The sequence below is a fragment of the Grammomys surdaster genome, unplaced genomic scaffold (genome assembly GCF_004785775.1).
Source record: "Grammomys surdaster isolate TR1022 unplaced genomic scaffold, NIH_TR_1.0 185, whole genome shotgun sequence".
Lineage (NCBI taxonomy): Eukaryota > Metazoa > Chordata > Mammalia > Rodentia > Muridae > Grammomys > Grammomys surdaster.
Window position 1 is genome coordinate 9,805,137 of NW_021604630.1, and position 21,860 is coordinate 9,826,996.

The 21,860-nt window shown below is 39.3% G+C and overlaps 2 protein-coding genes across 4 annotated transcripts in view; one reads left to right on the forward strand and one right to left on the reverse strand.

The window, feature by feature from the left end:
* Gtf2e2 (general transcription factor IIE subunit 2) overlaps positions 1 to 21,860 on the forward strand; it is a 45,066-nt gene that overhangs the window by 9,586 nt on the left and 13,620 nt on the right. For all 3 annotated transcript variants that reach the window (XM_028768230.1, XM_028768229.1, XM_028768231.1), the window contains exons 3-5: positions 16,143 to 16,234; positions 17,669 to 17,776; positions 21,234 to 21,416. In XM_028768230.1, the coding sequence (XP_028624063.1) occupies positions 16,143 to 16,234; positions 17,669 to 17,776; positions 21,234 to 21,416 (383 nt within the window). The remainder of the gene's footprint in view (positions 1 to 16,142; positions 16,235 to 17,668; positions 17,777 to 21,233; positions 21,417 to 21,860) is intronic.
* On the reverse strand, positions 3,978 to 11,316 carry Smim18 (small integral membrane protein 18). The gene is made up of 2 exons (XM_028768232.1): positions 11,250 to 11,316; positions 3,978 to 4,498 (listed from the first exon to the last, which is right to left on the reverse strand). The coding sequence occupies exon 2, from the start codon at positions 4,460 to 4,462 to the stop codon at positions 4,175 to 4,177; it is 288 nt and encodes a 95-aa protein (XP_028624065.1). The 5' UTR covers positions 4,463 to 4,498; positions 11,250 to 11,316; the 3' UTR covers positions 3,978 to 4,174.

Below are 21,860 nucleotides of genomic sequence, written 5' to 3' on the forward strand. Positions count from 1 at the left end.
AAAAAAAAAAAAAAAAAAAAAAAAAAAAAAACAGAACAAAACAAAACAAAAAACCAAAGCCATAACGTGAACATTGAGAGGAAAGCAAGGCAGCGTTGAGACACTTAACTACTCGCTAGTAATCTGTGTAACTCCAATCCACTGTTCCAGGGACCAGAGCACAGCCACGGGGATTGTCATTATTCCACATGTCACACCCTCAGATTCTCCACAAGATCCATCAGCATCTCTCAAGGAAGGTCCCTGTCCAAGACATCTCCAAATGGGACTGAGGTCCATCTCATCAGCCCTAAGTCTCCAGATGACTCTGCTCAAATCAGATATCAGGTGCTCCGCATCTAAAATGTTCTGGGGGCAAGATTATCTACCTATGCAGTGACTACTGAGACTATTTAGGGTTTCCCCTGAGCTCTAGGCTGGAACGTATGTGAAGCCACTTCATGTTTTAAGTGCTGATCTGAATCCATCCATCCCCCCACCCCAGGCCTTTAGTTAAAGTCACTGGTCAAAGCTGTAGCTTTGTAGTGTCTCCAAGGCTCATTGGCCTTTCTTATATCTATATTCAGTAGGAATTGAGAACAGAGGTGTGCACATGAATGTGTGTGTGTGTGCCTGTATGTGCGCCTGTACCCACTCTACCACTAAGCTACATTTTTAGTCTCACAAGTGCTGGTTTTATCTTCAAATTCTGCAACAATGTTCCCATGCCGTCCCAGCCCTCTCATTCGCTGCTATGTAAAGGAAGCACTCTTCCTGTGCTCCTGCTGTCAGTGCTTGTTCTAATTCATGGTCCTCCACACAAAGGCCAGAGTGGCAGCATCAGTTCGCCTACTTCCTGCCCCATGAGTATTCTTCCTAGCATACTCACGAGTCTGGGTTCTCGTCACGCTGCTAAACTTACATATTCTGGCTCCTGTCCGATTCTCAGGCCTCAGACCTCCCTGACTCATCATGCCAGCCCCACAACTTTGCTGGGGTCCCCACATGCTCATGAAAGTCAGGGCCTTTTCCCCACTGCTCACCATTTGGAACACCGTTTATCCATGGCTTGCCCTTTGGGTTTTGCTCAAAGCTCCCTCTTCAGGTGGACTGTCCCCTGATCAAGGATGGCTCTTCCCCTTCCTTAGTGTCTCCACGGCTCAGTCTGCTGCTGACTTGTTTAAAATAAAAAATAAAAAATAAAAAATTTGTCTTAAAAAAATCTTGTATGTAGTGCCTGCGTAGGTCAGAAGAGGGCACTGGATCCCCTGGAACTGGAGTTACAGTTGTGAGCCCTCATGTGAGTGCTGGGAACCAAACCCATGACTACTGGAAGAGTCATATCTCCGTTTGTTTGTTTGTTTTATACCTAGTCTCTTCCTGCCTCAACCCCCAGCAGCTCTAAGAGGACAAGGAGTGCAGCATGTTGAATGGTACATTCAGTTGACAAATGACAGCCACCCTCAAACAGCAGGAACAAATTGTTGGCTTGATATTTTGCCTCTCCTTTCTGTTTCGTGTCCGTCCTGCAGACTGCATTTCCTAAACAGTCATGAAATAACGGAGATTACAGGCATCCTTGCTTTGTTCTTGACTCAAATAGCAAGGTCTCTAGGGGCTGTGGTTAAATATAACGCTGGCTGAGGTCTCAAGCCAGACTAATCAACCCCGAGGTCTGAGAAGGCATGTTAAATGGCATGCTTTTCTCATGACTTTTTTTTATCAAATGTTCACTGCACCCATGGCTACTTGATTTCAAGTTCTGTGCTGTCTCTGAAGCCAGACTGACAACTTCTCTCACAATGACCTGCTCATCTGTCAGTTCCAATGGCAGTTATGAAGAGATTGTGTCTCTTTCTGTTCCCACAAACCCCTCAGGACACACAGTCCAATGCTGAGTCTCAGAGCTGAGAACAGAAAGGGAAGTCCTCTCTCTCTCCTCTCCCTCTCTCTCTCTCCCTCTCTCTCTTCCCCCTCCCCCCTCTCTCCTCCCTCCCTCCTTCCCTTCCTCCCTTCCTCCCTTCCTCCCTTCCTCCCTTCTTCCCTTCTTCCCTTCCTCCCTTCCTCCCTCTCTCCCTTCCTCCCCACCCCCCCCCCCCCCCAAAACCCAACAAACACATTCTGCAGACCCTCCAGCAAAAAACCCTTCCTTCCTTTTTTGAGGCAGGATCTGGCTGACCTTGGTCTTGTGGTAGTCTTCCTGTCTCTGCTTCGTGGGTGTTGGGATTACAGGCACGTGCCCCCCCACAGCTGGCCTAAAACTACTACATCTTTTTTTTTTTTTTTTTTTTTTTTAAAAAATGTGTGTGCACACTTGTAGCATGCAAAGTAGAGGCCAGAAGACAACTGTAGGAGTCTGTCCTTTCCTTTCATCTTGAAACAGAGTCTCTTCTTGTTGATGTGTTCCCTAGGTACCTGGCCCATCAACTTCAGGAGGTTATCTTGTCTTTTGCTATATGAGTGCTGGATTACAGCCTTGAGCAACTGCCTTCATGTGGATTCTGGGGATCTGAATTTAGATCCTCATGATATGGGAAGTTATTTACCTACCAAGTTATCTTCTAACCCCTGACTACCACAGTTCTTATAGGTGTTTAATGTCTTTAATACTCTTATTAGAGACAGACATGGTAGTGAAAACTTGTAATCCCAGTACTTGGGGGTGGAGGCCATCTTGAGCTGTACCTCAAAATAAACAAACAAAATAATCCCAAATTCCAGGGGATTGGAGAGATGGCTGAGCGGTTTAGAGCACTGGCTTCTCTTCTCAAAGTTGTGAGTTCAGTTCCAAGCTTCACATGGAGGCTCATAAGCACCTGTAACTGTAGTCCCATAGGAGCTGGAGCCCTCTTCTATATATGAACCAAACACTCATATACATAAAAATACACAAAAATAATCTTGCTGGGTAGTAGTGGTGCACGCCTTTAATCCCAGCACTTGGGAGGCAGAGGAAAGTGGATCTCGGTGAGTTTGAGGCTAACTTAGTCTATCGAGTGAGTCCAGAACAGAGAAACTCTGTCTGGAAAAACAAAGACAATCAATCAATCAATCCTCAACCTCACTCCCCAAAATTCTGTCAGCTCTAACAAGAGCTTTTCACCTTTCTTAGCAGTTTTTCATTCATTGAATATCTTTAGATCTTGATAGAGTGAATAAGAGAAGTAAAAATAAAAGAATACTTTCAAAAACTGTAATTTACAACATGTAGTTGTGTGTTTCAGTTTGGAAATACTCTAGACTTCTGGACCAAAAGCAAGTTAGTTTGTGGTAATCATACTTGTGACTTCCTGATCATTGTGAGATCCATTCGAATTAACACTAGTGCTGTGTGAAAGTCAAGTCATTATAAATATATTGTCTTCAATCAATTTTAAAGTACTGGATTTTAAATAAATAGGGAGTTTGTGCCATGGTGCCACATGCCTGTAATCCTATCACTTTGGAGGCTGGGGCAGTATGGTTGCTGCAAGATTGAAGTTAGCCTGGGCTATATGTCAAGACTGTCTCCTCACCTTCCTCATACTATAGCAAAGGCATTCTATATGCACATGCTTTATTCTTGGTTTACAGGCACATTTTATTTTTATTTTTTTTTCATGTACTTTTTTTTTTTTAATTTACTTATTTATGTATGTGAATACACTGTTGCTCTCTTAGGACACACCAGAAGAGGACATTGGATCCCATTACAGATGGTTGTGAGCCACCATGTGGTTGCTGGGAATTGAACTCAGGACCTCTGGAAGAGCAGTCAGTGCTCTTAACCCCAAAGCCATCTCTCCAGCCCCTAGAGGCACATTTTAAGTAGGATATGTTGCTACCTAAATACTACTTTTTAATCTGTGTGACCTTGTGCGGGTTACTTATTTTAGCAGTTAGTTGTGCTTATTTTTTATCGTTTGCCTGGAAGCTGGAACACTGCTGCTCAGTGTTGCAGTGGTGGATGCTGGGACGGTCACATAGTGTTTGAGTCGCTGCACCAAGTAGACTGTAGGTTCACACTATGAACTGCACATTTAATGAGGTTACAGACACAAGAGTGCACGTTTTACATGTTTCTTTTCTACTAGAGATCTTTTAACCATTCAAAGTCGGATCAATTTTGTAATAAAGGTTGGCCTCAGGAAATTTTCATTTTCCCCAGAAGAGGCAGAGGCTGTTTTTAAAGCTTTTGTTTATCTTCTGTGGAAGGCTAGACCACCTCGCTGTCACGTTTTCTGATGTTGTCCATCATACTTCTGAGAGGATTCGGCTCGCTTTTCAAGTCCTTCACAGTTTTGTTCTTCGCACAGCAGCAGCAGTCAAGTACCTCATAAAGGAAAGCCAGCACAACTAAGGCCACCACAGTACATATGAACAGAAGCAGGATGACAAAGCAGGCAGTGTTCCAGTTGTCATGGAAAGGGTAAATCTTTTGGACTTGAAATCCGAGGTACTGGTAAACAGAGGTTGTGGTTTCATTCCAGTGGCTGGAAGCCATCCTTGAGACTCCACTTCTTGTGCTGCTGCTTGGAGTCTATACAAAGGGAGAAAATGAATATATATAGCCAAACTACAGACTGGTGCATTCAGATCTCAGCACTAAGATTCCTTAGTAAATTTATATAGTCACCGCGTACTTACTGTCTAACAAAATTAACGATGGAGTTAGCGTGTAATTTTTTGGTGTGTTTTTGCCAATTAGTTGGTTATACTCTAGTTTTTATACATCTCACCTATCATATAATATTTGTGTTTGGGATTCATACACACACACAAACAAAAAAGATTTACTTACGGGATTTACAGCTAATAAAGGGAAGCAGCTGCTGGCTTGAAGCTTGACTGCACAGTGGTCAGTGAGCATGGGAAGTCTTCTCAGCCCCTGTTAGGTTCTCCTCACCTTCTTTGGTTAAGGTGGTTCTGTCTCCTACCGCCACTTCTGTTAGCTCTGCTCTCAATCTGTCAGTTTTCAGAATGAGGATGAAATAAAGTTTTAGACTTGAGTTGCCTGTGAAGTGATGTCACTGTTGGCAAAATGGCTCAGGAGGTAAAGATGCTTGCAGCTAAGCCTAATGAGTTGAATTTGCTCTCTCAGATTTACATGGTGAGAAGCAAGTTTCTCTCTGACTTCTGTTTGCATTCTGTGGCATGTGCAATTTTCTTTTTCCGTGAATAAGAATGTAATTTTTTAAAAGTAGACAAATTTAACCCTTTTAAGAAGCGTCAATTTGTTAATTTCATCAAGAAAGCTACAGAATTAAATTTCTGTTTTTAATTCTGGGCTGTTTAAATTTCTGGGCTACTTCCTTGGTCTTTACTTTTGGTGTTTGTTTTTAAACGATGTAGCTCATTGTGGTCTTAAATTTGGTGTGTGGTTAAGGCTGCCTGAACTTTGGATCTTTTTTCCTTTGCCTCCTTAGTGCTTGGATTGTAATAGTGTGTTGCTGTTCTTGCTGATGTCAGTGTTTTTGGGTTTTGTTGACCTGATACTTGTTATCTCCTACGTGAGGGTGTGAAGATTTCAAGTTTGCTGTTACAGAAATATTGTACTTATTTATCTTTTCTTTTTTTTGAGATGGGGTCTCACTGTGTAGCCTTGGCTGACTTGGAGAAACTTGTCTGCCTCTGCTTCTCAAGTCCTGGGATTAAAGGCATATGCTACCACTATCTTGTTTTTTTTTTTTTAATACTCTTTCGACAAGGTTTCTTTATATATCCATAGCTGTTGTAGAACTTACTCTGTGGACCAAGCTGGTCTCAAACTCAACAGAGATCCACCTGCCTCTGTTTCCCAAGGGCTAAAATTAAAGTTATATGCTGCCACTATCTTGATAGTTTTTAAATTCTCTCTAAAAATGTTTCTTTGTAACCCTGGCTGTCCTAGAACTTGCTCTGTAGACCAAGCTTGCCGGCCTCAAACTGACAGAGATCTGCCTTCCTTTGCCTCCCTCTGATTAAAGGCATGTACTACCACTGCCTGGCTCGTTATCTTGATTTTTAAAAGATATTTTAAGTCTTTTTGAAAACAGTCATTAAGTGCCTTATATAGTTAAAAAAGAGGAATAAAATCATGATTGCATTTATTTAATTTGCCAATAATATTTTCTATATTTTTTCTTTACTACATACTTATAAACAGTTTTATGTATATTTATAACAAATGTCTTATCATCTACTGTGTGTACTGAGTTCTTTTTCTAAATTATAGACATATCTTTTTTTTTTTTTTTTTGAGACAGGGTTTCTCTGTGTAGCCCTGGCTGTCCTGGAACTCACTCTGTAGACCAGGCTGGCCTCGAACTCTCGAACTCAGAAATCCGCCTGCCTCTGCCTCCCAAGTGCTGGGATTATACCACTGCCTGGCTGTAGACATATCTTTTATGTATATGTTTTATGTAGAGAAAATGTCAACATAGTACATAAAGAGTATAATACCCTTGGCATTGTGGTACATGCCTATGATTGAGGCACCTGGGCGACAGAAGCGGGAAGAACATGAGTTTAAGGCCAGCCTAGGCGACAGTAGGCGTTCCAGGTGGGTCTCAGCTTTATAGGGAGACCTTTGTCTCAAAAAAAAAAAAGCAAAGAAGTGCATGTAATGAGCCCTGTGTGCTCATAGTCCATCTTACCAGTTGCTGGACACTGTGCTTATCCACTTGCTTCTGTCACGTGCGTCACTGGAAAGCAACTCCCAGACATTATTTTATCTAGAAATAATTCAGCACATCTCTTTTGTTTGGTTGCCCCCTTTTTTTTAAATTAAAAACAAAAACAAAAAAACCAAGATTTCTTTTGTGTAGCCCTGGCTATGTTGGAACCTGCTCTGTAGACCAGCCTGGCCTTGAACTTACAGAGATCTGCCTCCCTCAGCATCTTTTGAGTGCTGGGACTAAAGGTGTGCACCACAACCGCCTGGCTTTCAGTACTTACTTCTAAAAGATGAAGACAGTTTCTAAATACAAGCGTAGTGTTTCCACACCCAAACTGTGAGTTCATAATGGTTAAATTTCTTTGTCTTCCTAGTAAACAGAATTTTTAAATTTTATAAAGTTAGGTTTTATGATATTTTAGTTTCTGTTCTAAATCAAGTTTGTTCTAAATCAAGTTTGTTTTTACAAAAATCCCACCTCTCTGGCTGGCCCCTTGCTTACTTCCTATATTTTGAAGGTTAGATTCATTATCTGAAGCCAAGAAGTAAAGGCTTAAATACCCGCTTTGTTTGCATTTAAGACTTCTGTTTCATGGTGCATGGTTATTCTTCATTCTTCAGTGAGACACAACAGATTTAATGGGTGGTATGTAATTGAATTACTTCTGTTAGTTGAGGAACATATAAAATTACGTTGTCAGTAGGTAAAGTGTGTCACTTCATGGTACATTTCATTATTTTCAAGCTATATATATCTAGATCCAGGATTTCAAAATTACCTTATTCTTGGACTATTCTCTTGAGAACACAATCCTTTTTTTTTTTTTAAATTAAAATAGATTTTTTTCCATACAATATTCTGATTATAGTTTCCCAGCCCCACATACCTCCCAGTTTTTATCCAATACCCTCCCATCTGGATCCACTCTTTCTGTCTCTCCTTAGGAAAAAAAAAATGGGCATCTAAAGAATGATAATAAAAATAAAACAAAAACATCAGTAGTACAAAGAAGCCAAACAAGAAAAAGAGCCAAAGAAACAGCATAAGAAACATAGATACAGACACATACCCATCTACACACACAGGGAGCTCATAAAAACAGAAAACTAGAAGCCATAATATTTATGCAAAGGACTTGTAAGGTTAAAAAAATAATGCCATGGGGGCTGGAGAGATGGATCATCAGAAGATGTTCTTCCAAAGGTCCTGAGTTCAAATCCCAGCAACCACATAGTGGCTCACAACCATTTGTAATGGGATCTGGTGTTCTCTTCTGGTGTGTCTGAAGACAGCTTTCAAGTTTATGGTGTATTCATATAAATAAATCTTTAAAAAAACAAACTAACCCCTGAACTAACATTATGAACCAAAGAACCTCCAAGGCTGCCATTGAGTTCATTTGTGTTGGCCATTTACTGCTGAGCATGGCTCATCCTACCCTTAAGAGTGGTTTGTTTCCCCAGTGAAACTTCTCTAGAGAGAACTAATTTTTTATTTGCAAGTGGCAATCAGCTGGAGACAGCTTCTGGGTTAGGGATGGGATTGTGGGTCCATTTTCCCTTTTAGTTCTAGGACCTCATCTGATACAGAGTGCATTCTTATGGGAAAACCCCAGCAGTTGCCTTGTGTTTTATGGTACCATTGCCATATAATGCAGTGTTAAATGTGCCTCTTCTGTTGTGAGATGTGGATGCTCCATCGGCTATTATCCAATGTCTGTGTTGTCAGTGTCTAAGTCTAAACAACAGGGATGCAAATGTACAAGTACTCAGAAACCAGATTCCATAGAGACAAAGTTTAGGGGCGTGCATGCGTGCATACGTGTGTGCATGTCTGCGTTCATGGCTAGGACCTTTTTGTCTTGACTTTTTAAATAAAGGCACATGTATGAGCATACTTCCCATGTGACTTTATAATGTTTGGCTTTTGAAGCACCTTTAAGGTTTCACTAAACACATATTGTCACAGTTGCTTTTACGTTAACATAAGTGAATCTCCATATTCTTTTTGAAGATAGTGATGTTTAGGAAGACTCAGACTTCAGGAAACTATCAAACCAGGGCCTTGTGTTTGCTAGGAGAGCACTCTGCCATTGCCTTTTATACTGACTCAAGACAGTGTACTTTACTTACACGTGACCATTCATATAATGATTTGCGATGACCTTGGAATAACCGTATGTTTACCAAAGGCATTTATGTGTTTTGCTGAAAGTGTCTAAGCAGTTTAGGAAAGAGTATATATGAGTAATAAGAATGGTTCCCCCATAGGGTCATATATTCATTCACCAGGGAGTGTCTTGAGTAGGATTAGGAGGTGTGGCCTCGTTGGAAGAAGTATGTCACTGGAGGTGGGGTTTGAGGTTTCAGAAGCACATGCAGGCCTAGGCTCTTTTCCTGTGCATCAGGATGCAGCTCTGAGTTACTTGCTCCAGTGCCGTCCTGTATGGTGCCGTGTTCCCCACCGTGATGATAGTGGACTAACCCTCTGAAACTGTAAGCAAACCTTCTATTAAATACTTTCTTATATAAGAGTTACTGTGGTCATAGTATAGAACAGTGACCAAGATGGTATTTAAAGTTTACGTATATGTTATGACACTTTGCCACTTTTGGCAGTGTTGAAGCTGATGGGAAGTCAAAACATTGTTGGTTTAGTTAGCTTCTGGACACCTGAAACAAGTAAAACCTGGATAATAGGCCTCACTATCCCCCTTCAGTTAAATGTGCATTGCTCAAAGTATAGCAAAGCTCCAGTAGGCTTTGCATGTGTTAGATTTAAGGTAAAGACTGCATTTTATGGCAGTGGGATTGGTGTACTTATCACCTGAAAGAAGTACACCATGAGAATGTCCTATTCTGGACTACATTTTTCAAATTAAAATTACATTTGTATAAAGGAAATGCTGTAAGCATGTTATAAAAACTGAGAGAAAATGATTAAAAATACAATCAATAACAGTCTGTACTTTGTGGATCCCCCTTTATAATTTTATTATAGCTTGAAGGAAGATCATATTTTTAGTTAGGTTTTGTTTTATGTTAGTTTTGCTATATTCCTTGTACTGTTTTTCTATCCTTTTCAAAAGGCCCCAGTGGAATATTTATGGGGATAGGTCTTGTAACCCTGGCTCACCAGATTAGAAATTATGATTTAATTCTAGTTACAGTGAAAATTGGGAAATTGAATTCTCTGGCACTTTTAAGCACATCACTTTGAAATATGATCAGTTAATTATAATAAGCTTTAAATATAGAGCCACTCAGTTCAGGCTCTGAGACTCTGAGATAAGGTATACCTGAAAGATGATGAACCTCCATTTATGCCAATAATAGATAAATACTATATGAAAATGTAGGCTGTTAATGAATGTTAAGGCATTTTGAAATTTTAAAGCTTAAATTAACTGTTAATCGATAGTTATTTTTATACTACTTGGTTCCCGTAGATGGTAAGCAGAATGGTTTCTAGGTAATTAGCCTGCTGTGCTGAACTTGAGAAATCTAGTATCTTGTTACAGCAACCTTTTGAGTTTTTCAAGAGATAATCTGTGTAACCTGAATGCTAAGAAACAGAAGGAATAGAAATTATGAAAAGCAGAAGTTAAAAAAAAAAAAGAACCTAAGAGTAAATATACTTAGCGTCCAAGGAGAGGACCAAGGTGGGTATTTCGATTGTTCAGTACATGCAGAGCTAGCATCTCCTGAGTAGGACTTACATCGGCAGATACTGTTTGCAGAAATGTGGATGATTATGAGCCGGGAAAGTAATCTTACTCTGTAGAATCACTGTTCTACCTTAGCCAGCTCTGCTTAGGACACATTTAATTTTAAGATGTAATTTATCAAAAAGACTGAATTTGTATGTATCAGTACCAGTTTAAGAGTAACCTAATTACTTTAAATTGTTGTGTGGCTTGTAATTTAAGGATATTTTAAAAGGTTTTTGTTTAATAACATGGCAAGATTTTACTGTGAGGAATTATTTTAATTAAGATGTTAGGAAAATCTGATGATTTATAAATTATCTCTGCTTACAATATAATACAACTCACATAATGGTACATGCTAAAGAATTTTTATATAAAAATTATAACTGGCATTTTCTTGGCTTTCTCTACATCAATGCTCAGAGTCAAATATAAATAATTTGAATTATCTTCTCAATTGTTGAAATACAAGCTTTTTTGTAACTGCTTTTTATCAGCCAATATAATTTGTACATATAATCAGAAAGCTTTAACCAAAGGCTTTGTTACTATTTTAGATTTTTTTTTCCTTTGAGAAACATCCTTTGTTAAAATAGACCAGACTGCTGAAATAAATTGCTTTGAGAAAATGAAATTAGCAAAGACTCAGGTTAAACATCCAATGCTTTTGTCTTACTTAAGGTCTGGGTAGATCAGATGAGTGGGCAATGTAATGAATTTTCCATTAAGGCACGGATGGTAAGGATGCTTATCAAATAGCACTAGGCAGTCGTCATTTCCCTGATAAAATCTTAGCAAGTAATGGGTTAATACGCTGTTGTTACGTCTTTAGCAGGCATAATGCTTTCTGGCTTCCATGGTAAAATACTTCCCTTCTGCTTCATAAGGGTGTGGGCTACTGAATAAAAAGGATCAAATAAACCTACCTCTTGTCTGGAAGGACGCTGTTGAAGCGATGGTACCGTCTGTTTGTAATGCAGCCTAGTGCACAGCCAAGATGGAGCTGTGCTGCTATTGGTCGGTGCATAATGCAGCTGACAGCTTCCTCTGTGCTCATTTGCATTAAGTCCAGCGGCCTGAGGGGTCGATCATTCATAAACTTGAGTGGGGCTGTCTGAGCTATCACCTGCCACCCCTTTCTTTTAATTTTATTTTTTTGTCTTTAAGCTAATTTTTCATGTGGGAACAGTGGCTGATCTCTTAGGTTTTTTTTTTTTTTTTTTTTTTTTTTCTCCTCCTACAAAATTTAACATCGTTGTGAACAGTGTAGTGTTAGGGCTAGAACATAGTCTCTAGAGGTAGTTACCTAGGAAACAGCTGCTCAGGTTAACCACTTTGGTAAAATGTTAGTTGGAAATGTGTAAAAAAATCTCATAAATAAGCTTAAAATTAAAGTTTTTTTCTTAGTGTGTTCTTAAGTCTTGACTTCTAGAATTATGCACACAGCACTTGTATTTGGAAGAAATTTTGAGGGAAAAGAAGTAATGTTTTAGCTTTTTAAGGTTTTTTTTTTTTTTTTGTTCTGTTTTTTTCGAGACAAGGTTTCTCTGTGTAGCCCTGGCTGTCCTGGAACTCACTCTGTAGACCAGGCTGGCCTCAAACTCAGAAATCCACCTGCCTCTGCCTCCCAAGTGCTGGGATTAAAGGCGTGCACCACCACCGCCCAGCTAGTTTTTTAAGTTTTAATAGAGTTAATCTAGGTGGGTAATTTTTCTTTTTCTAAACTGCAAGATATAGACAGCTCTTATGTTTTTCATTGGGTCTAGTCCAACTGGCTGTTAATTAGTTTTAGTTATGGTGAAAAGAGTTTGGACTAATCATAGAAGAATCAAGATTTATTTTTAATTAAAGGAGTAGTTTTAAAGTGCAAGAGCTGTGCATGGTGGTGCACACTTTTACTCCCAGCACTTGAGGGGCAGACGCTGGCCTGGTCTGCATAGTGAGTTCTAGACTACATACTGAGACCCTGTCTCAGACAAACAGCAAAACCCCACTGAAAGTCAAATCGGTGGAACAAACCAACCAACCAGTGGGAGGTTGAGTAGGTCTTGTGCTATAGGTGTGTGTATGTGTATATGTATTATTATATTATCTATATCTATAGATAAATCATATCACCTATAAATATATAGATAAATCATATATAAAGGTAAATAAAATATATAGATAAATCATCATATTAGTTTCTGGAGCTATAACTTCTAGTTATAGAAGTTTATGGAAATGCCCTTATTATATTTGAATGCTGACTTTGATTGGCATGGACTTAGTACTAGGGACATTGTAATAAACAAAACTATATATGATTCATAACTGATCATTTGTTTGGAGTTCTTAACATACTGTGATTTTTTGTTTGTTTGTTTTACTGGTTTTCTTTTTTAATACAATCTTGTAAGATAAGCTTAATAATAGTAATTAAAATGCTTGTCTCAATGGTGTGGGCCTATCGTCCAGCTACTCAGGGGTCTGAGGCAGGATCACAAGCTTAAGACCAATCTAAGTAACTTTTTAAATATTTATTATTTTATGTCTATGGATGTTTTATCTGCATGCATGTCTATGCACCACATGTGTGCCTGGTGCCCATCGAGGCTGGAGGCAGGTGTCAGATCCCCCATAACTGGAGTTACACGTAGTTGTGGACCTCTGTGTGGGTGCTGGGAATGAACTCTAGTCTTCTTCAGAAACAGCTAGTGTTCTAACTGCTGAGCCATCTCCCCGGCACCAGTATAAATAAGTTAATGAGACTGTCTCAAATAAAAAGTAAAAATAGGGCTGGGGTTAAGCTTAGTGGTAGAAGAATCCTTGCCTAGCATTTGTGAAGTCCTAGGTTAATGTGTATTTATGGATGTCTATGTTCTGACAAAATGGCCTATGCCAGTTTGAATAATAATAATGTGTAAAGGGACTTGGGTAGATCTTATATAAGGCAGTAGTACAGGGTTTACAGCTTGATTTAAATCAACCTTGTTACAACCCTCACAATTTTTGTTTAAAAGAGAGCAGTTAGAGTGGGGAGGTTGCTGAGCTGGTGAAGTGCTTATTGTGCAAGCAAGAACATCTAAGTTCAGATTCCCAGCATCCATATAAAAAATCCTGGCATCCCAGTACTGAGGAGTTGGATACAGGGAAATTACTGGGGCTTGCCAGCCAATTGGTAAGCTTTAGGTTCCGTGAGAGACCCTGTTTCGAAAAATGTAAGGGCAGGAGAGCTGGCTTAGTGGTAAGAACACTGGCTGCTCTTCCAGAGGACCTTGGTTTGATTAACAGCACACACATGGGTTCCTACAACTCTCTGTAACTCCAGTTCCAGGCCATCTGATGCCCTGTTCTGGCCTCTGGGGGCACCAGGGCATTCAAGGGGTCATAGGCAAAACACCCATACACATATGATAAAATTTAAAAATAAAAAAAGATGGAGAAGCAGGTGATGAAGACCACCCCCCACACACTAAATACATAAAAGAGGACAATAAAGCCTCTTAAATAGATTTTTTCCCTAATGTGGATTAAATGCGAAAATCACTTAGTGTGATGCTTGGCAGATAATAGGTTCAATAAAAGATACTGTTATTAAAAGTCTTTCAAGTGCTTCGGGAAAATAACCATATAGTTAGTATTTCATAACTGAAACAAACATATTATTATTTTTGAGACAGGGTCTTTTATACCTCAGACTAGCCCTGGAGTTACTATGTAGCAGAGCGTGACCTTAAACATTTTTTGAAAAAATATTTTTATGTAAATTTTATATATGTGTGAGTGTATGCCACATGTGTGTGAATGTTGTCAGAGTCTAAAAAAGGGCATTAGATCCCCTGGAGTTAGCGTTGCAAGTAGTTGTGAGCTGCAAGAAGTGGGTGTTGAGAAGAACAGCAAACAGTTTTGTTTTTGTTTTGTATTTTATTATTATTATTTTTTATTTATTTTTTATTGTTTTTGGTTATTTGAGACAGGGTTTCTCTGTGTAGCCCTGGCTGTCCTGGAACTCACTCAGTAGACCAGGCTGGCTTCGATCTCAGAAATCCATCTGCCTCTGCCTCCCAAGTGCTGTGATTAGAGGTGTGCACCACCACCGCCCATCATATTATTTTTTTAAATGTTATAATTACATCATTTTCCTTCTCTCTTTTACCCTCTCTGATCCCTCCCATGTACTTCCTCTTTTGTGATCCTCCTGTCTCAGCCTACCAAGTTCTAAGATTATAATTATGCCACCACCCCTGGATTTTGAAACAGTTTGTATAAAGGCATCAGTATATCAGTAAGGAATTCCTTTCTGTTTTTTTCCTACCCCGGCCTTGATTTGTAGACTAGGCTCCCTTGAACTTACAGAGATCCTTCTGCCTTTGCCTCCCAAGTGCTGGCAGTAAGGCATTTTTAATGTGGCTAGTTTGGGAACATAGTATACTTTAATTTGCCAATTGAGTTACTTCTTTCAAAATTATAGGTTATTTCTAAGGGACAATTTCAAAGGACATTGTATTTTAGTATTAAAGGAAAGAAAACATCCAATAAAGACTTTTCACTAATTTCAAAGGAGTATTATATTACAGCTAGAAACTTGTTTTGGATCTCTGACAATTGTTATATTTGACTGTGATTGTTCTAATGCAATCTTTTGTTTAAATGGTTATTACTGAGCTGATGCCAGAAATAGCTTCCCCTTATTTTCTTATTTAACCACTCACTTTGTGGATCATCCACATGGGAAGTGTATATCTGATATGATATCTTGCTAATAGAATGTGTGCTTCTGAAATGCTTTTCTTGAATTTATAATGAATTTTTTAACCTTTCTGGCCGTGGCTCAAATGCTTGTGATACTGTGATGGCATTAGGGTTCTGTCTGTAGAGAGGCAACACAATGGTAAATGTTTTCAAACAAAATGCAAGGATTTCTGAGAGGAGATGTAAGGATTTCTTTTTTTTTTTTTTTTTTTTTTTGGTTTTTCGAGACAGGGTTTCTTTGTGTAGCCCTGGCTGTCCTGGAACTCACTCTGTAGACCAGGCTGGCCTCGAACTCAGAAATCTGCCTGCCTCTGCCTCCCAAGTGCTGGGATTAAAGGTGTGCGCCACCACCGCCCGGCAATGTAAGGATTTCTGGGAGGAGAGGGGCAAGAAAGGAGAGAGGTGAAGAGAGAATGATGGGGAGATAGATACCAGTCTGGCCGTCACTCATTTCTTGCATTTATAATATGCTCATCTAATTATTGGAGGACTTACCAAGTTTAAGGTAGGAGTGGAATGAGGCAAAAGTACTTGTAAAGAATTGTATTTTGATTTGGGTGTGGTGGCACAGAGCTTTAATTCTAGCTGGGGAGGCTGAGGCAGGTGGGTCTTTATGAGTTGGAGGCTAGAGTGGTCTTGTAGTGAGACCCTGTCTCAGAACAAACAGCAGCAACAAAAGATGAGTATTTTGGGCTAATGCTGCAGCTCATTGTTAGAGTGCCAACCCACACCAGGCCCTGAATTTGGTTTCCAGCACTCTCCTTCGCAAACTGTATTTTCATGCTTTTAAGTTACAGTTAGCTTAGGATATGGCGTAACCTTATAATCCTAACAGTTTTGAACTGAGGTGGAGGATGGTAAGTTTGAGACTAACCTATGTTACATAGTGAGACCCTCTCTCTAAAGGATAGGTATGTGGTGGGAATTGATAATTCAGTGTACATACATGAATCTTGTGAATTTGCTAAAGCGTTACAGGATAGACTTCATTAGATGAAAACATTCAAAGAAGAATATTTATTTTCACTACTCAAATCATAACACTTTGAAAATGTTACACTAATTCATTTGAACTTCATTTCCAGATCATAACAATGGATCATTTAACTTGAAAGCTCTGTCTGGAAGCTCTGGATATAAGTTTGGTGTTCTTGCTAAGATTGTGAATTATATGAAAGTAAGTACTTAGGTTACAAAAATCCTTTTCCTTTTTTTTTTGGCTAAAGAAGGGGAATTAATTAGATCTGGGTTTCAGAAGTTAGATATTTATATAACAATGCCGGAAGTTATTAAATTATGCATTTTAGTCTTTTGAATACATTTCCCTTAACTTCTAGGTGCACAGTGCAGTGACTGTGGTAATTAATCTAGAATCACAGTATCTTCTGAAAAGCCCTTCAGGAGCCATATCCTCCTCTGGAGCACTACCTTTGGTGTTCATAAGTTGACAGTACTCTCTTCTGCTTACCTGTGTCCTGTACCTGCTCTTTTAATAAGCCCAGCTTATTGAAATAATATATATATTCCAGAATAGACAGATTTGCAGATAGCTGATCTATCTCTGATCAGTTTAGATCTACTTATGGAAGTTGCCACTGGTGATTTCATTGTTTGTGTGCAGCCACAGCCTGACCTTTTTACCACAGTGGAGGACACTAGAGGAAACCTTTTTTTTTGAAGCATGACCATGTCTGTGGTCCAGCAGTGAAAAGGCCACATAGAGAACTTCCCTGCGGCTGGGCAGTGGTGGCACATGCCTTTAATCTCAGCATTTGGGAGGCAGAGGCAGGCGGATTTCTGAGTTCAAGGCCAGCCTAGTCTATAGAGTGAGTTCCAGGATAGCCAGGGCTACACAGAGAAACCATGTCTCGAAAAACCAAACCAAACCAAAAAAACAGAGAGAGAGAGAGAGAGAGAGAGAGAAAACGAACTTCCCTACTTAAAAAAAAAATCTGTATATAGCATTTATTGTGCTGTAGTTAGTCCTTATCGATGGTCAGGCCATTAGAGTGCATTTTGTCTCCCTTAAGCGTTGCAGTACTTTATATTGTAATATCAGTGAGAAGGCCTGTTTCCTATGTCCTCACCAATGGACGCATCAGACAGTTAGTTTTCTGATAAGTGAGAAGCATCTTGGTGGATGTTGAGTATCTGTTCATGTTTAAAGGCATTTGATTTTCTTCTTCTGTTTTCTATGTTTCCCTGCAAGTTTTTTCAAATTGATTTGCAATAACCAGAGAAGTCTGTTGTTGCTATTGTGCTCCTCTTCCAGCTCAAGATGTCTTCATCTTGTTTTGTAGCCTTTGAACTTATTAGGTAGATGAGGCTAGACTTGAACTCATCACGTAGCCTAGGCTGGTCTTGAACTTAACGATTCTCCTGCCTAAGCATCCCTCATGCTGGGGTTACAGATGTGTACTCCCTTACCTTCCTTAAAGTTAATGATTTTTTTTCCTTCTCAGTTTATCATTTGATTTCTATCAATTTGGTTTTGTATGATTTTGTGTTCTTGATCCTGGTGTTCATACTGCCTTAGATATTACATGTTGTATATTCCTAAATAGATCAGTTCATATATGACTGACAATGCGTTTGAAAACTTTCGTAATAGACACGGCATCAGCGAGGAGATACACATCCTTTAACTTTAGAAGAGATTTTGGATGAAACACAGCACTTAGATATTGGACTCAAGCAGAAACAATGGCTAATGACGGAGGTAAGAATAGCCTTCAAACTGTTGTAAACATTAGGTCATTACAGAAAGGGGTATTTGCTACATCTACCCAGAGTTCTTTTTTTATGGTAGGTGTGGTGCTGGAGATGGCACCCAGGGCCCAGCATGTGCTGGAACATTCCATTATTAAGTGCTCTATCATTTAGCCATTTTCAACCTGTAGATGTGTTTTACTGTTTTGGGGTGGGCATGGGGTGGGTGTCTGTCTGTGTGTGTGTGTGTGGTCTGTGTGTGTTGGGGGGGAGAGAGAGAAGGTGAAATGTGGGCAGGAGGCAAGGTCTCATTGTAGTCCATGTTGACTTTAGTCTTGGCACTCTTGAGTCATTGCCTGGCTCAGAATGTTTTCTTTTTAAAAAAATAAATCCTGTAATTCATTAATGTTTTTTACTTTTTCTTAAAAGACTTGATGTAGAGTCTTGGTTGAATTTAAACATACACATTTCTATAATTTGTTTCACTGCTCGTTTCCATATAATTTTATTTATGTTTTAGAAAGTCTTCTAGCCGGGCGGTGGTGGCGCACGCCTTTAATCCCAGCACTTGGGAGGCAGAGGCAGGCGGATTTCTGAGTTGGAGGCCAGCCTGGTCTACAGAGTGAGTTCCAGGACAGCCAGGGCTGCACAGAGAAACCCTGTCTCGAAAAACCAAAAAAAAAAAAAAAAAAAAAAAGTCTTCTAAGACTACAGTAGAGTTGTGAAGTCAGTACACCAATTTTGTTTTCATTTTCATAAATAGTATGTCAAACTCATAATCTTATATGCTTGTAAGTTATATATTGCATATATGCTTTAGAAAATTTAAAGCCTAAGATGTTAGGGACAGTAAACCATTTTATTGCATTACTAGCATTCTATGCTAGTAATAACTATGCTAGTATAACTCATAAATGAGTTATCATTTCTAGTTACTTAGAGAAATAATATGATTGTTATGTTTAAATAAATACACATCTTAAAGAAAGCCTAAAACGGTCACCAACCATGCCAGTTTGCAAGTGACTGAGATCTTACCTATTTAGGTATTTGCTTCTTTAAGTTTATTGATAGGAAGAATAGTATTTTCAAGACCAGTGATGAGTCTGAGGCCTAAATGTGAGCTGGGATATAGTGGTACATGTCTGTGATCTCAGCACAGAATGGAAAAGCAGAGGATCCCAAGTTCACAGGTATCGTTAGTTCCATAGTGAGTTCAAAGCCAGTCTGGGCTACATTAAAAAAAAAAAAAGGAATACTCCCTAAACAATCAGATGTAATAATTTATTCATTTATTTATTTGAGGCAGTTTCTTACAGAGAGCCTCTTGCCTCTGCCTCCCAAATACAGGGATTAAAGACATGTGCTGGGCTGGAGAGGTGGCTCAGTAGTTAAGATCAGTGGCTGTACTTCCAGAGGTCCTGAGTTCAATTCCCAGTAACCACATGGTAGCTCACAACCATCTGTAATGGGATTTTATGCCCTCTTCTGGTGTACATGAAAACAGCATACTCTATACATAAAGTATATGTATATATATCTATATGAACTTATTTACATAACATACATAAATCTTTAAAAAAAATAGACATGTGCCACCATGACTGGCCTAATTCAGTTAATTTATTTTATCAAGCATGACGCAGTAAAGTGATTTGACATAGTCCAAACCGTTGAAGGTCACGTCTTCTATCACCTACTTACCTATTACTAGAAGCAGAACAACCTGCCTAAGATTGTGTTTTTGTTTTATTCTTTTTATGTTGTGTGTGAGTTTTTGTTTTTGGTTTTTCTTTGTGTTTGTTTTGAGATAGAGTCTCACTGTGTAGTGTCCTAGAACTTTACTGTATAGATGTATAGACCAGACTGGCCTCAAACTCACTGAGATCCATCTGCTTCCCAAGGCTGGGGTCAAAGGTTTGCACCACTACTCCTAGCTAAAATCTTACTCTGTAGTGCAGGCTGGCTCACACTTGGCAGTAGTCTCCTGCTTTAGCTTCCTGACTGCTGAGGGTATAGATATGAGTCACCACAACCAGCTGCTGCTGGTTTAACTTTAAAATGTTTAAGCACAAATGTTGTAGATAATGGTAATAAATGTTGGTGATACACGGATAGTGGTAATCTACATTTAAGTATGCAGATTTATGTAAATTCAAATTTCATATCGTTAGCAACAAAGTTTTATATTTTTTTTAAAAAAGATTTATTTATTTTATGTGTATGAGTACACTGTCACTGTCTTCAGACACACCAGAAGAGAGCATCAGATCCCATTACAGAAGGTTGTGAGCCAACATGTGGTTGCTGGGAATTGAACTAAGGACTTCTGGAAGAGCAGCCAGTGTTCTTAACCACTGAGCCATCTCTCCAGCCCAAAGTTTTAAATAAAAAAAAAAAAATTATCGATATTATGAACATAAGGGTGGGTGGGTACATGTGTGCCACATGTAGCAGCCAAAGGCAGTTTTGTAGAGTTTATTATCTACTTCTTACCTTTATTTGGGGTTGAACGTGGTCATCAGGATTTTGTGGCAAGTGCTTTTAGCGAACTCTGAATCATGTTACCAGCCCAAGTATTATTTTTAGTCGTTCCTATTCTCTTTATTTTCTTTTTTTTTTCTGTGCCTGATTGGTACTAGGGAAAGAGGTATGTAGGCTTCTTTTTTTTCTTTTTGGTACTGTGGATTGGACACAGGAAGGACTTTACATATATTATTAGTTAAGTACTCACTGAGCTGTATCCCTGGCCTTCCTTTAACTTTTTGCTTTGAGACCATTCTCACTAAGTTGCACAGGCTGGCCTGAGTGTACTCTGTCACCTAGGTGGTTTTCACTGTGTATCTTCCCGTTTCAGTCTCCCAAGTAACTGGGAGTTCCTGTCCTACCAGGCTGGGTTGCTCTGTTCTTGAAGAGCTTTTGTTTCTTCTGCTAGTAACTGTGCATCAGAGCTTGTAAGAAGGTTAAGTTCAGTAGTTGTGTTGTACTGATATCTGAGGTAAAGTTCCACGTTCGTTAGGCCGACCCTCTTCACTTCTCACCGCAGCTGCAGTGCCAGTTGCTGCCAGGAGAGGAGGACTTAGTGTTGAGTAATTTTTGCCAGTACGGGGATGGACTATACTTTGGAGGAGAGATAGGTGAATCCTAGTTCACTGTGTCTGTTAACTGGTATTTTATTAATTCTTACTTTGTCTTCTAAAAGAATAAAAGTTCTTCAAATCAGTTGTGATAAAACAAGTTTCTCTCTAAAGAATGTATGCAAATAATGTACAGATTTTTTCATACCTTTTAACTAGATCTGGGATCCCCTGTTCTAGGATCCTAGGTGTCTAGTGGTTTAGGTCTGCTAGTTTATGTTCACAAGATACTTCAGTATGCCACTGTGTTGGGTGATGTTAGAATTTAAGAACATACACACGAGGTTTGCTTTTATAAATATATATATCCAGATTGTGTTATTTTTACAGGCTTTAGTCAACAATCCCAAAATTGAAGTAGTAGATGGGAAATATGCCTTCAAACCTAAGTACAACTTGAAAGATAAGAAGGCCCTCCTCAGGCTTTTAGATAACCACGACCAGCGAGGACTAGGAGGAATTCTCTTGGAAGACATAGAAGAGGGATTGCCTAATTCCCAGAAAGCTGTCAAGGTAATCTCTCTTTTCCTTCTACATCCTAACTATGATTTGAATTGGTAATGTTGTCCTTTTAAAGTTTTCTTTATTTCCTGAGAACAGGGTCTTACTATGTAGCCCTGGTTGTCCTGGAACTCAGAGATCTGTCTGCCTCTACCTCCTGAAAGATGGGGTTAAAGGCATGTGCTACCATGCCCTGCTTCTTATGCTTTTAAGATATATTTGTTTTTATGTATATATCTGTGGGTATCTGCCCACCTCAAGGAAAGGAGAGGTGTTGATCCCCTGGAGCTGAAGCTACTGCAGGCAATGTGAGCTGCCTGATGTTGCTGCTGGGAACTGAACTTGGGTCCTTTGGAAGAGTAGCAAGGACTTTGAACTGAGTCATTTCTCCAGTCTGTTCTTCATGGTTTTAAACATACCAGAGACAGACAGACAGACAGAGACAGAGAAACAATG